The sequence below is a fragment of the Thermobia domestica genome, chromosome 10, assembly GCF_964235325.1.
Source record: "Thermobia domestica chromosome 10, izTheDome1.hap1.1, whole genome shotgun sequence".
In the NCBI taxonomy this organism is placed as follows: Eukaryota; Metazoa; Arthropoda; class Insecta; order Zygentoma; family Lepismatidae; genus Thermobia; species Thermobia domestica.
This window is the reverse complement of record NC_137463.1, coordinates 266,055,805-266,072,376: the sequence shown is the minus strand read 5'-3', so window position 1 is coordinate 266,072,376 and position 16,572 is coordinate 266,055,805. Positions and strand designations below refer to the sequence as shown.

Below are 16,572 nucleotides of genomic sequence, written 5' to 3'. Positions count from 1 at the left end.
GGCTATGTCGGAAGCGGCATGTTGTATATATTTTTCTTAAAATGTTACCCATTCATAAAATACATCCATTCATAAATTCGACCATCCTCCCCTATAACGTGCCATTTATCATCATTCCTAACAGCGTCATATTAAATTTGTACATGAATACAGTTAATACACTTCATTAAAATAATGAAAATAAGTAAGGGAGTGTCTTTAAAATTAGTTAGGAAAGATAATTTGAAAATCTGGCATAATTTACAAAAATCTAGCATAATTCAGACCCGTGTTTGGCATCATCGCGAGTCTCGAGTGTGGCAACCCTGGTAAGTGATAACTATCCATTCAAGTTCCTTAACGATAGCTTAACAGATTGTCAAGATGGAAGCTCATGTTGTTTTAACAGGCAACGATTTAATTACTGAACAAATTTTATTCTTATCTAGCAAATGCTCAAAATTGATTGCAATTTACTCAGATATTCATCACTCAGTGATACATACATGAAAGACATGAAATTATTTCTAGTGATAATGTTTTTGTATATTATTGAGGTAAGCACATTTTTGCATATATAATTTATAGTCAAACCTAGGTTAATATTGCTTTGTTCCGTAGAAAATGACAAACTTAGTAAATAGTATTACTTTTTGACTGCATACTGTATTAATCTGTTTAAGTAGAAGATGGTCGGCATATATTCCGAAGTTGGGCGTCCGCTTTCGTCAAGTTTTTTCACTGTTATCTCCTTTCCACACTTTCTGCAATTTGTTATTAGGTTCATTAATCCGTGCTCTTCACAAGCTTTTAAAAGATTTTGCTCGTTATCAATGTATTCCTTCACAAATGTTAAAACTGCTAGTTCATTGCCCTTGTACATTCGCCATGTTGGTAACATAAATGCTCGTTTCTTTCCCACAATGCAACTGTTCGGTTACCTTGCGCCAAGTAGTTCCCTCCGCTCGCCATATAGTCCCATGTTTATAACCGCTTATATATAACAAATAAACAGATTTTTCGAGAGACTTATATATTATCAAGCACACAAACGATCAAATTATCCATATATTTCCTGTAAATTTTAAAAATTTCGCTGGAAACGGACGCCCAACTTTGGAATTTAACCCAGATGGTCAAGTAAACAAGATGATAAACATAACACATTTTACTACAACAAGCGGTGATCGAAGTAAAGTTGTATTCCATATTTGTGAACAGGACTGTCATCTGCTCCAAAAATCACAACAAATATGGCTGTTCTTTCAATAATATACGTAGCTACTTCTTATATTTTAATGAAGCTATGTATAACATGCAGTTGTGACAATCCCGGCTTCGGCCCACTGAACCCTTTCATTCGTGTCTCCTGACCCGTTATTAAACATGTATTCTTACGTAATGTCTTAAACTGAATTGAAAATATTTCTAACCTTCGACCCAGTGCTGCCAGATTGGGTTACGAGTAGCAGATTGGGTAGTGCTCTCGGCTACCAAAATTTTTAATTGGTCGACACGCTCCTTTTTGGGCTACTTTAAATTATATGCAAGCTATAACACTTCACAATCCGCTACATAGTTATTTTCATGGTTTTTATATATTACAACAAAAGTTTTGATTGTTGACTATTCTATTCACAGCGAACAATACGAGTCGAATTCTTTTTTTTTCAGTACTTCGTAATCTCCAAATCTGACAACTTTTATTGAGTTTGCGCTATTGTAGTATCACTGACTTTCATTTCGTTATTGTAGCGCTATTGTAGCATTGTATATTGCCAGTTAATAACTAGGGCTAATAGTTTTACGGGGCTGTGTAAACATGAGCATAGCAAATTTAACTGTGTTATTGTATTATCCATATTAATGTAATAAGTACGTGGAGTTACAATGAAAAAATCCGAAATTTATGGCTCCCAGATACAGAATTTTGCAAATGAATTAAAGAAGTAAGAAATAACAGTGAAAATCATACTGTAAACATTGTACAGTATTTCAGAGCCAACAAAACTGACTTAAGCAAACATGTCTCCTTGGAAATCAAAAAAGGTCGCTCATTTTATACTTATATCATCTGCCCAGTTCATATTTATAAGCTGCAAAATAATTAATTTTTATGGTTGGGCTAGAAACAGCTCAAATCCATTACTTTTGAAGCATAACCTCGCTACTTTTTAATATTCAGATCTGGCAACACTGCCTCGACCGTGCAGTTTATTATGAAACGTATTTATCTCGACTTAGCAATGTTGAAGAAACGAAACAGAAACCAACGTTTCTTCTTCACCCGTGGTACCGCGTGCCGGATTCACGTACAAGCTAAACAAGCTATAAATTATGGCCCCACTCTCTTGGGGGCCAAAAAGTTAAAGGAAAAACTTGTTGTACATTTTCAAAATATAAGAAGAGCAATAAATGAAATAACATCTACATAGCCTATATGAACAGTGCTTCGTGTTGTGTAGGCTTGATGTAAGTAATGGGGCCCTTTCTCCTAACCTGCTTCCTAAAACATCACTAGTTTTTCATTTCTGATACATAGGGTACCTACGTTCGTCACGACACATAAAGGGATCCGTTACCTTTAATAGCTTAGGGCCCCACCAAACCTAAATCCGTCTCTGTTCACTCCCCATCCCTCCTAGTTGGCCTAGTGCTTCAAACCTCGTCATAAGTAAAGCTCAGGCGCTCAATTCGAGGTAAGGGGGGCGCGGTGGCTCAGTGGTAGAGCGTTCACCTCTGGTGCTTGGGGTCCCGGGTTCGATCCCAGCCCCCGCCAAGTGAACTTTGTGGTGGACAAACACCGTGCTCGTGGGTTTTCTCGGGGTTCTCCCGTTTCCTCCCACTTTCTTCATTCCACCATTTTCATTCATCTCTCATTATCACCGTCTCCTTTAGCCTCACCGGCATAACCGTGGGACGTAAAACTTAAAGATTTCATTTCATTTTCAATTCGAGGTAGGGTTACCAACTCTGGAAAATAGAAAAACCGGCATCCCCCAAAGTATCTCTGTTCGGACCAGGGGAAGCAGGAGGGAGCAATTCCCTCCCCCGAAGAGTTTGAGAAATACATATACTTTAATCGATTGTCTACTGATATACTAGTACAAATCGTGAAAGTCGGTGGTGCACTTGCACCGCCTCCCCTCAAGCAATGTCTGAAATAACACCCGTGGTTCGGACTCATCCATGGGGAGGAAATGTACTATCGTGAACAAAAGTGCATTAACACCTGTATTCTGCACAATCCTTAGTACATTCACTAATAAAGTTAATTGACACATTGTGCTGTAAATGAGAAACTGAAATCGGCAGTGATCATTTTATTGTATTTATCAGTAAGTGTCACTTCTTTAAAATTATCGAAACAGATAAACAAAGTATATTAATCTTTCCGTGACAATTTTGGATTTGGAAAATGAAATTTTTTCTTTAAACTTATGCTTCAACAGGAAATTCCTTCACGAAGTTCTTTTTCACTCTCAATAGATGTATAAAATACCTTAAAGTCAATTTCCAATTTTCCCTGATACAGTCCCTATGATCTCTTTAAAATTGTCTAAACAGATGAACAAAATATGTTAATCTTTGATAGATATTGAAAAGTGACAGTTTTGGATTTATAGAATGAAAGTTACTTTTTAAATCTATACTTTGAACTAGATACATATTTGAAAAACCGGTCACAAAGGGGTTGGTAAGAAGTTTATACTGGTCACCGGTTTTAATCAAAATAACAGCAATATATCCTGCCAGGCCGGTGAAAAATCGGCCAGTTGGAAGCCCTGATTCGAAGGTGAAGCTTATCTTTTCTTTACGGTTGGTTTGATTTCTCGTGCATGTAAGCGTGTCTGATTATTGCTGTTTGTCAGTTCCTTGTGTGGTATCGGTGTGTGTTATCTTATCAGGGCCTATTTAATAATGTTGTCGTCAGTTACATAAGAAAAAGGAAAGAATATCGGTCACGTGTTTTGTAAAAAAAATGGACACACGATTACCTTTTCGTTAATGACAAAGGTAACCACCTTTTCGTTAATGACAAAGGTAACCTACTTTGTTTTCTTCTCAAGAATGTTTATCAGTAATAAAGGAGTACAAGATTAAAAGGTATTATACAGTATATCGAAACATTCTAGTTTTGAGTTTGTAACGACAGCTTTGCGAGAACAAAAAATAAAAAAAATAAAAAAATAAAATAAAATAAAAAAGTAAAAAATAAAAATTAAAAAATAAAAATAAAAATAAAAATTAGAAAAAAAGCTGAAATAAACTTTCGTGGTCTGCAACTGCTTTCTAAAAACCAAAATGATGGTGTTAACAAAATTGTCGGAGATTGTTTCATTATAAGCGAAGACATTGCAAAACCATTTATTGTAATGATCTTTCAAACAGTGTTTAGAAAGATACATGTGGTTTGTGTTCAAAATTATCCTAGTATTCTTTAGTAAGTTTAAGTAGATTTTATGTTGCTGTGATGTTAGAGTACGACGAAGGAATTTCTCCATTGAATATGGCTATTCAAAGTCAACCTTTGTGAAAATATTATATATTATCATGTAAGGCAAATTATAGATGTGTTAAAATATTAAGTAATACTTTTGATAAAGTGGATACTTTCAAATATCTAGGATTAATATCGCAATGTTTTTATAGGTAGAGTCAAATGATAGACGGGTGTCTTTTCCCCTTTCACCAAGTTTTATTACAAGATATAATATAATAATAAATACAAGTGTCTCTAATTCAATGTCTCTTCCTCAATGACCAAGTGAAGGAATACTAAATGTTTTGCCGGGTGCCCCTTCCACTCATGGCAGTTTCCAGAACACATAGCAGGTTGTAGGTTAGATTAGGATTATAAGTTTACAATGGGATCCAGTTCAGTGCGACATAGGGTAAGGAAGAGGTGCTCCTAGTCCACAGCGACATAGGAAGGTAATGGTTAAGCGATCAGGTGGTCGACTGATGCTGGGGCCCTCGGTGGTCCGGCTTTTATCTGTTCTCTTCGGGTCCTTACGTGAGGTCCGTCTTCTTTCGGCGTTCCTCGGTGCCTTTCGTGTCGGCTTCTTGTCTGCTAGGCTGTTGCCAATCAATAGCACGTGTTGACATGTGGTGTTGTCGTAATGTGGGGATCCTTACAATATTAACAGACGAAAACCATATTCACTAAGAAATTACATGCCGAATAAAAGCAGGGAATTCGTGTTACTATTCAGTTCAAAACTTCTTTTCTTCTGTCGAGGAATTTGAAGCTTGAAATATACAAAACGATAATCAAGTCTGTTGTTCTGTATGGTTGTTAAACATGGTCGCTTACTCTGAGGGAAGAACGTGGATTGAAATAATTGACAACAAGATCCTGAGACAAACATTCGAACCTAAGAGGAACGGAAATGGAGAATGGAGAAAACTTCATAACGAGAGACTACATAATTTATACGATTTACCAAACATTATTAGGGTCATCAAGTCTAGGAGGCTCAGGTAAGCAGGTCATGCAGCCAGGATGGAAGAAAGTAGAAACGCTTTCAAAGTCTTAATTGGAAGCACTGGCGGATCCAAGGGGGGGGCGGAGGGGGCGACCGCCCCCCCCAAAGGTCTGGATTTTACTTCCAGCATTTATCGTTGAAAAATACAAATATGGTCTTTTCCCGACCGATTCAATCTGTGTGACACGCCTAGCAAAGTAATCAAAATGTGTGGTACTTAGTAGTACTTAATACAGACAAATTTGAAGTGGGAATACTTACGTCCCTAGTTCCTTGAGGCGGTCACTATAAGCCCCAAAGGAGTGAGAATATGATTCATTCGTTGGACCTGCAGCTGTAGGAAGGAGGGTAAGACGCCTCACTCTTTGAACTAAAAAGATATATTTTAAAATTGTGTCCTAGAAAAAGGATATGGAAATGGAATTCGTATCCCGAAACTTCAAGTACCTGTACCTTGAATAAAGAGAAATGTAGAATCTTACCTAAAAGCACTCTGAATCTGAGACTTTTCGGTTGGTTGATTGATTGATATGTATTTACTTCGTTTGTTGAAAGCGATGCTTTACAGAATGAGAACTAGAGTTTAAAGTTGGATCTGAACCACCATAGTGAGTTCTATGCTCATTCACCGAGAATCAAATCACAGAACCTCATGCATCAAAGATACGTTCGCTAGCTACTAGATCAACGAAGAGAGCTGTGACTTTTGGGGTTCAAACACGGAAACATTAGGAAGGGACCAGGGATTTATTGTGACTTTTAATGGCATTTCATCTCTTCTTGGGAAATAACACAAGCTGTTATATAAAGAAGTCCTGAGTGAGTAACTGATCGCACAGGCCAAACCGCTCAAGCTAGAAATTTGGAATTCGGACTGTAGATAAGATTTCTGGCGTAGGGTATCACTAAGGAAGGATTTATTGGAAATTCGAAGGGAAGGGGTGGCCATGGATTTCTCATTTTAAATAATTTGACACGCGTTTCAGCGTTTTTTGATACTTTAGTAAAATGTGGAAAAAAGGCAGGGGAAGAAAAGGGGGCGTGGTTTGCAATTATAAAAATTAGTTATCAATATCTAAGAATCTTCGAAGGTTAGAAACATGAAATTTGGTGTATGGACTTCTCATTCGAAATAATACAATATGTATTTCAGCGTTTTTGATATTTTACCTAGAAGGAAAGAAAAGGGACGGTTATTATTATTATTATTAATAATATTATTATAATTGATATTATTATTATTATTATTATTATTATTATTATTATTATTATTATTATTATTATTATTATTATTATTATTATTATTATTATTATAGGATGCTCATATCTCGGGATCCCTTACGGTTAAAGGCATGAAAGTTGGTAGTTTAATTTTTCATTTAAAATAATTAAACATATTTGAGCGTTTTTTGCCACTTAACGTAGAAGAGAAGGAAAAGAGGTGAGGGTGGTTCACTAAAATGCCTTACGAGGTGTTTGAATTTCGAGACAGAGATTTAGCTTAATGCAATGCTATATGAGAGAGATACGTAGAAGGAAGAACGCGAAAATTGTGCCACGGTAAAACGTAGGAGCATTTACTATACTGTGTGAGGCCGTATGCAGAGCAAATTGGGAGTCTGGGGGCGAAGCCCTACCTAGGTGAAGGCTAGTATAATATAAATTTATTGTTGTAAGCATAGCTATAATTATATTATGTTTCTAACAACTACATTTAAGAAATTACCTAATAGAGCCAATTTCCAACCCCGTATTCCTAGTCTCGTATAATGCTTTTCTTTCTTTACATATTTAATTATATCGCTGCAAAAGAGGGGGTATATTCGTACAAAATACCCTATACAAAGCATCAACCGAAAGATCATTTCAACACTAAAGAGGTTGAAGACATGGCTACGGTTCTGGATGGGTGCAGATCGACTTAGCGACCTGGCAATACTATATACGCACCAAGACAAACGTAGATTACGCTCGTGTCATCGGCAGATTTGCCAGGAATAAGATAGGGCGTAGATTTGAGTTTGTGCTGTAACTTTCCCAGAGGTGGACTGCAAGGTGACTAAGGCTGTTGTTTGGTTTTCGCCCGTCGTGGTGTTTGGTCGTAATTATTTTCAACTCGTGGGTACTCAACAAAAATCATGAGCCTGAGTATAAGTTGAACTCCTTGGATGTATCTGAATCGCAAACGAACTCGAAAAATTTTCTGAAATTGCTTTGTTAAAATCTTTAACTGAAACAAAAGAGCACAACCACAATCGTAAAAGATGTGTACCGGTATATAGGCTATATTATATTTTTAATAAACAGTTATATATTATACATATGATATTTGTTTGTGTAACATCCCACGTGTGTGCCAGAACGGCTAAAGGAAACGTGGACCTACTGATTATAGTGGAATCCGAACCACTTTTTCGTTCAACTGTATCCCCACCGGGAATCGAATCCGGGATCACGCGCACGAAAGGCAAGCGTGTTAGCCTTTAGACCAAACGGGGTCCATATTATATCTGAGATGAAAGAAAAACAAGTTATACGTACATTATCTCTATTGGTAATTTTGTTTAAAGGTGATAATTTTTTTTTTCAAAATTAAATTTTAATTTGCATTTTAAAAAAATATGTGATATTGTCAAATAATATCGCCAGTCGGTATGTTTTAGGAAATATAATGTGTGCTGTAATGAACGAAAACCACTTTGGTTTTACATTTCTGATCTTCTTTCGTTCATTTTGTTGTAGACTTTGCTAATCTTTCAGAGTTTTTTTTTAACTAGTTATACATTATAATAGCTTATATTGTAATTCTATATAATTTTAATTTGTGTAAAATTTATACACATTTCGTGCTAGATCCGACAAAATTTCTGTTGAGTTTGCGCAAGAGAAAGTTTAGTATTGATATTTTTATTATTACATTATTTGCAGTATTTTACTGAATAAATTGTGCGTTTACCTTCGTAATGATTTATATGGTTAAGGAGTACCGCAATATATTATATTTATGTAGGATTTATCTTCACAATTCATTTCTTTGTATGTTAATGCTGTAGGTTAACTTCAAATCGTCGCTCTGGATTCCTGTTAGTAGTACAGTACAATGCTTAAATGCAGCTATGATTAGTATTATGTATTAGAAAGTGTATCCATTTCATTCTCCTGTACTTGATCTGTGCCCTTGAAAGCGCGGGCCATAGTTCTTTTAAGGCAAAAACCATAACATCCTTATTTCAGGGGAAAGCCACGAAATTCAAGTTCGGACAATCACTAGATACTACGAGGAATAATCACGGAGCCACTAAACATCCTTGGAGTTCAGTTTGAATATTATATTTCTTCTTTTTCAATTTTCGATTTGCTGAATTATATCTGATATAAACAGAAATGAAAGCAATATGTAAAGATTGCTCCCCTATATTTTGGCCCATTTGAACGCTGTGTACCATATACTATTAAACATTAATTATTAATTTTAAACTTTAATGTATTTTTTAAGCTACCAAGAAACGTATACAGAAATATCATAATGTATTTTGTTATTTGTTAACATTTTGTATTATTCTTTATGCATACATTATTCTTTATACATTTGATATTGATTTTTGCGTACACCGAATCTGTCGTTTTTTTTTCAACTGCTGTTCCGCAATTGTTATTCAAAATATAAACAATTAGAGCAAATTGTACATTTTTCCGCTAAAATGAATGCCATAGTCAATACAGTATTTTCTTTTGTGCAAGTATTGTGCAAGACAGCGCATCTGATATATTGCGTTGACTAGTAAATCATGACGCCGCCATGTCTCCAAAATGAAAGTGCGTATTTAATTTAAATCTTCAGAATACTTTCATTAAGAAAGAAAAAAAAACTTACAAATTCGGGTCTCAAAATGGAATCAGGGAATCAGATTTAGCTAAATCAGGTTTAGATACCCCCCCCCTCAAGTCCCGCATTCATATGCGTCCGATTTTTTCAAAGTAAAATTCTGGTCACCTTGAGGCTACGCTCATCTTCCAGGGAGCGAACCGCCCCCCCCAAACGATCCTTCTGGATCCGCTAGTGATTGGAAGACAAGTCGGAGAAAGACCATTAGTAGGATCTAGGCTCAGATAGAAGGACAATATTAAGATGGATCTCGCAGAAATAGGAATACAAAGTAAAAACTTGATCTTGCTAAGGAGAAAAGTCAGTGTAGAGCTTTTGTGAACGCGACACTGAACCTCCGGATTCTATAGGTCATAGAGTTAGTCATGTATGGCTCTCGACGCAAGTAAGTCTTCTGTGATTTGCACACTTTATATTCCAGCTTGCAAATTACTGTCTTAGAGGATAGTGTCTTCAACCATGCATTCTATTGCTTAGATTTACTGCACAAAGAAATGATTATGAATGTTATTCTTCCTCGAATAAATCACCTTTCAGTTTAATATAATGTAGCTGACGTTAGTCAAATTTAAATTTAATAAATGTAACTTACATTAATTTTGATTAGTTTCAATTAACTAAGCGTGGTTAAATTTAATTTGGCTTTGGTTAATTAAATTCAGCTTTGGCAAATTAGATGTTGTAACTGGATTTAGTGTGCTTCAGCAAGATAAGTTAGCCTTTAGTGTAGTATAGGTAGTCTCGGTTAGGTAAGTAAGCTTAGGTTAGTAGCTAGTAAGATTAGTCTCAGTTGGTTAAGTCGAGATTTGCTTAGCCCAAATTTCACAAGGTCTCCATGTAGGACGTTTTGAGGCTTTGTTGTTCCAGATGAAACTTAGACGTAGCTATTTCGTGTATTCCAGGTTGGGAGACGGAATATCACAAAAACACTCTGAGGTCAGTGTAAAAATAGCTGCAGTTCAAAACTAGTACCTTTAAAGAAGTATATCTCACCTTTGAATAAAGTTTTTTTTTATTAAAAAATAAGAACAACTAGAATTTATGCATTTTTGCCAACAAGAAACAAGTCTATTGATTCCGATATTGTATAAAGCTGGAGTTCTAGAACCATGGAACACTTCGAAGATCCTTTGAGCTGCTACTTGGTTGTGGAAGATCCTCTTCTGGAAGATGGTATCTAGGTGCTTGAAAAAACGGGATTTGGTGAGAAAAAATTGGGTGTGTAAGTTGGGAGACCCACAGTTTCATATCCCTGTTCGTTCAATTTTTGTGCCATCATTTGTGAGGCAGTTGCTCTGGCGCTATTGCGTAGAATATTTTTCTCTTTTGATTGACCAATGCTGACTATACATTTTGCAGCTTTCGGTCCATTCTGTTGATTTCCTGGCAATACTTCTCTGACATGGTGGGTTCTCAAGGGTTCAAGAAGTTGTAGTGAAGGACTCCATATGCCGAAAACTAAACAGTACCCATTACTTTCTTTTGACGCAACTTCGGTTTGGGGAAGTACTTTGCTGCCTCATCTCTCTGTTCAACTACTGCATGGAACGCAGTCGATTGTTGCATAGGATCCATTTCTCGTTGCATAGCAGAGTACGATGAAGGAATGGGAAAAAAGCACACAGCAGAGTTTGGTGGTCGAAGTTTTGGTCTTCGTTCAGGTCGTTAGGTACCCACTTGTCGAAAATTTCAGAATTTCCCATTTGATGAAAATGTCGAACAACTATTGAATGCTCAACGTCATATTCTTGTGCAATACAGTAGGAAGTCGAAAATCCGAACTGATTGGGACCACAGGTAGTTCGGATTTTCAAATTTTCGGATTTTCGAAAATGACCTATAAAATGCCATTTAGGCTTAAATATGCTGTACGGTATGCTCTTTTATCGATACAATGGTTATGCAGTACATACAGTAATTAGAATACCGTACGTAAGGCTACTTACATTTAATGTTTCTGAAGAACCTACTCGTACACTAAATTACACTATTCTTGTAACACACTTAAAACTTATCTTGTATAGGCATAAGAGAAGATAAAAATAAAAATATGTATGACAAACAATTACATTTGAATAAGCTTTTGTAAAAACACTGATTTCACACAAAGAGACTTGAATTAGTGTACTGTACGGTAATTTTTCTGTATGAAAACACCGAAAAGCTCATTTAAAAATCACTAATTTTCGACTGAGTACGCTTTGATACTCTTTCTGTCTGTCAAATCCTTCATTCGTTTCAATAGGAAAAGTTGAGTTTCCTTTCCGGCTGTGCTTCGTACCGCCGACGGACAATCCTATTGTTTGTTTATCGCTAGCGCTAGGACAAAAAGTAAAAGGCTTCTAGGGACCGCGTTCGGATCTTTGACGTTCGGATTATCGACGTTCTACTGTACCTCGAGTTGTTTCTCGTGGATATGTTTCAACAATGACCGCCAATTCATAATTTTCAATCACAGAAGGACATCCAACCCTTATCTTCAAAGTTCTCGCCTGTTTGACAAAACTTTTGGAACCAAAGTAAAGCTGAATATTTACTGTTGGTCCCCAGATTTGACCGATATTGCAAGCAATTTCTGCAGCTTTACGCCTCTATTTAGACTCGTACAATAACATTGCTAGAATTTTCTTTCCCTCCATCGTTAATTAGACAACCTAAACAAACAAACAAGTGGAAAAGCAATTAGAACAAAACTTTTTTTAATAACAAGTAGAACAAACTCAGCTTTGGTATATTACATGGCTATTGTCAAGCGAAAGTTTTTCCCAAACTTATGCATCAAAGTTGAAATAACAAAAAAATCATTTATTCACGCACCTGCTATATTGCATCGGGCAACAAGATATTGCCTTAAATGATTATATGAATAATGCAATTTAAAGTAAAACAAATAAAGATTTCTTACAACTTATTATGTGTCATAACACGTAATATAAAGTACCGTAACTTAACAACTAGATCTAAATATAGTTACAAGCAACCGTTGTTAACACAAGAAAGTTATGATTTATTGAAAACTAATTAAATTATATTAAAATATCATACTATCTCTAAGCAGCAAGGATATTCTTTGCTTCTGAGCTTATGCTACATGCTCTAAATGTCTAGAAATAGAAATACGGTGGAGCGCATATGCGAACGACTACGAACGAAATTCATCTTGCAAGACTACGGACATTGCTTAACAGTGATCGGCGCTGGACTTGTAGAGAATTGGCGCTGGAGTTGAACATTTCTTCCGGATCAGTGTTCCGCATGCTAACACAAGATCTTGGCATGTGGAAAATTGCAGCCAGATGGGTACTCCATGCTCTGACCGAGGTTCAAAAGTAGAATAGGTGGAAATGTGCGCACCTACACCTTCAACGTCACAATGAGAAAATGTTGACTTCTTGCACTCATTATTGCAAGTGACAAAACGTGGGGAAGATCCTACGAGCATAAATTGAAACGTCAGTCGATGAATTCCGCCACTCAGAATCTCTACTACCGAAAAAGCTTTGGCAGGAGCTAGCACACGTGATGATGATTATGATAATGTCATACGACCACGAAGCATTATCATGTCACATCAAGTTCCACCGGGCGTTAGCGTCAATGGTCCATACTATGCTTCATACCTCAGTCGCCATTTGCGAGCAGAATTGCGGCGCAAACGTCCACACCTCCTGGAATCTGGACCAATTCTCCTACACGACAATGCCAGATGACATACAGCCAATCGAGTACAGACTCTGTTAAGACTAAGGGGTTGGGAGATGCTGGAGCACTCGCTATACTCCCTGGATATGAGCCTCTGCGATTTTGATCATTTCCCCAATATGAAAGAACCTCCCAACGTTTCATAGACATTCCCAGCATTGTTCGTGTCTTAGGGTGCACTGTCAACACCCTCTTAGAAAGTGGGGTTTTGACAGGTATTCAACGGTTACCAGACATCTGACGAAGGGTTCAACAGGCTGGTGGAGACTACATCGAAGGACTGTAAGCTTTTAGAGGTGAGTGATTCACTACATTGCATTTCACAACTATGTTGCCACTTCGAGTTAAATGACCCTCGTATTTACAGTAAACTCCGAGTATCAGCTCACGACTATCCGACCTAGTTTTCTTTTAACGTAATGAAATGAAGAAAGCAAGGCGTTGCATTGGCAACATTGCCAAGGCGTTGGAAGCGGGACTCGATCCTCCAACGTGTCGTATGCAAAATACAAGTTGTGACAGGTAAAGAGCAGCGTTCTGCTCCTTGTTCATTGTTTCGTCAGTGTGTAAAGGAACCTTAATACAGTAACTGTGCTGTATGTACAGTACTGTGTTCGTAAATTGTTCTTGGCGTATGCTTATTTTTTAAACTGTACTACAGTGAACAGTTCATAGAACTCCGGCTATTTTGTTATCCAGCCTGCTATTCCGTCACATTAGGCCCGATACTCTGAGTATATTGTATTTATTTTTTAAATAATTTTATGTCTCAAATAGCGGTCTAGGAAAATTCGGTGTAGGAAAATTTGGTGTAAGAAAACTCGGTGTAGGAAAATTCGGTGTACGGAAAACTCGGTGTGGGGAATTCATTGAAATATCCAATATCTCATTCGATCTGTAACGTACAATGGCGAATATTTTCTGTTCTTCTTGCGGCCTACTCGATATTACCCCGGATGAATTGAAACCAGTAAACATAGTCCCATAAATCTCCCATCCTTCCTTGATGATTTGCAATAAACCGCATGAAAATCGGGCTTCAGTTAGAAATTCTAGAGCCAAATGGAATCCGTGAGTTTTGAAAGAATCACTCTGTATATACATATGTAAGTTGCAAAAATATATTGATCGAAAAAGTGGAAAGGACAATATAAAGCAAGATTGCTTTATCAGATAATAGCTGTACAGATAGTTGACTTCTATACAATCAGACATATTAGTTTGTTTCCCTTAAGTTAAGGTAAACAAGTACTGCAACCCTATTGACTCCTTATTGACTACTCCAATCAGATACTTTAGTTGAGGCATTTATTTTTACACCTTTGAGTAACATAAATAAACTATGTCATTTTTAAAGAATTTAGATTTAAATATTTATTAATAAAATAGACATAAAATCGTCTGAACATTTTTAAAAATCTGCAATTTTCAACTTTACCCGTCCAGTAACCTACATTTTTTTTTTGGAAGTAGAAAATTCTAGGAGACATCCTCCAACGAATCTTTCTTTACACCTAACATTCCCCACACCGAGTTTTCCGTACACCGAATATTCTATACACCGAATTTTCCTACACCGAGTTTTCTTACACCGAATTTTCCTACACCGAAATTTCTCACACCGAATTTTCCTGCTCCCCTCAAATAGGACTCCTTTTTTTTTATTTAAGATAATATTTTTCCTGAAGCTCAGAATTGTCTGTAAGGCATAAATATGTAACATGAATGAAAGAATTAATACCCATTTAAATATATTTATTTTGAACAGAATCAAAGGGTCACAGGGTGCAATAAAAAGAAACCACCTCCTCCTCGTCCTCCTCCGCCCCCCGAAGCAAAAATTGTGGAGGCAGATGAAGAATATAGTACAAGTAAGTAATGAGTCTATGCATTTCAAATGTATATCTAATGATTTTCGACAATATAATAAAGCTTCCTAATGAGTTACAATCCACCTTAGATGTTTGTTTTTACGCCATTTTTCAAGGTACAAGATTATTTTTAAATTGTAATTTTAAGTAACAGTGGATTGGAGTAAACCGGTATGGTATACTGGTATTAAATTAACAGGCTATGAATCATACCAACAATAAGAACTTAAAAAGAAACTTAACTGTATTGAATATATCTTTATGTGCCTTGTCCGAAAGGGAAGTTGGCGGCTAGCCAAACCATAATTCTCCATTTCTGGCATCCTGTGTCTTCTGGGTTTAATTTAAACCATTATTTTAGATCATTCTTTCTTTCTACTTTTTCTTGCTCTTTATAGTTTTCCTCCAAGTGTAAGTTGAGGTATTAAGTAGTTGTATGTTGTAAGTGTGTATCTATAATATATTTTTTTTTATCATAACAGTTCGTATTATATCTATTTCTGTGCTAGCCCTTCTAAAGGCTTCTACGTTGATTGTGTGGCTTCTTCGCTTTATTTAACATTTTAGCATATACAACCTAAAACTAAAATTTAATTTTATTACACAAGATGTTTCTTATATGGTTTGAATATATATATATTTTTTTTTGCAAAACTTGTTCCTCTTCAAGTTCGTATTTCTAGCTGTTATCTTCATAAAATAATTGTTTTTCTTCAAGTAATTGAAATTATTTACTTTCCATATTATTATGTTCTAATTTTATATTAAACGGAACCTTTTTCTAATTATGATTTTATTTTCATACTTGTGATTTTGATACTTGTAACTTCACTTTAGGCTGTTATTCACTTGTTTAGAAGATTCTCTAAATTTGGTACAGAACCTGCAATTGTATTATCCTCACACGTTAACTAAGCAATGGACAAATAACGGCTTGCTCTCTTGACCTTTTTTCCTTTTGCTGCTTTGTTTCAGCCAGTCAGACAAGTGCAAACATATTACCACGCCATATGTTAGATGCAATTATTAGAGGAAGAGAAATTGGTTGAAACCTTGCCTTAGAATTAAAGGTATCATAATAGACGTGAGAAAATGTACGATGGAAAAAATGAGAAGAAGGAAGGAAATGATGAAGTGTTAGAAATAACAGAAATCTTAGATGAAATTGATAAGAGAAAGAGAGGAGAGCACTAGGTAAGAACAACATACATCATAAGAGAAGTGATAGAAGGTACGATGGAAGGAATAAGAGGAAAGAGACTAACAAGGAAGTGTTATTAATAACAGGAAGGGAAATAAAAATATTAGATGTAATTAAAAATAGGAAGAGAAACTGCTTGAGAAGAACATACATCATAGGAGATGTGATCGAAGGTACGATGGAAGGAAATAGAGGAAAGAGACGAATGAGGAAGTGTCTGAACTACTAGGGAAGAGAATAAGAATGTTAGCTGTAATTAAGAACAGGAAGAAAAATTGATCAAGAAGGATATGCATCATTAGACACGCAAAAGAAGATACAAAGGAAGGAGTAAGAGAAAGGAATGAGGAAGTGTTAGAAATAGTTAAGGAGGAAACAAAAAATGTTAGATGTAACTAAACATAGAAAGATAAGTTGGCCGAGAAAGACAAGAGAAGGTATGAT

At 36.1% G+C, this 16,572-nt stretch overlaps 1 protein-coding gene across 1 annotated transcript in view; it reads left to right on the top strand.

Moving 5' to 3' along the window:
* The first annotated feature begins 365 nt into the window (after window positions 1–365).
* The window catches only part of LOC145661928 (uncharacterized), a 36,659-nt gene continuing 20,452 nt past the window's right edge, over window positions 366–16,572 (top strand). Inside the window, exons 1-2 of the mRNA XM_081727277.1 lie at window positions 366–536; window positions 14,825–14,927. Of these exons, the coding sequence (XP_081583403.1) occupies window positions 432–536; window positions 14,825–14,927 (208 nt within the window). The 5' untranslated portion in view covers window positions 366–431. The remainder of the gene's footprint in view (window positions 537–14,824; window positions 14,928–16,572) is intronic.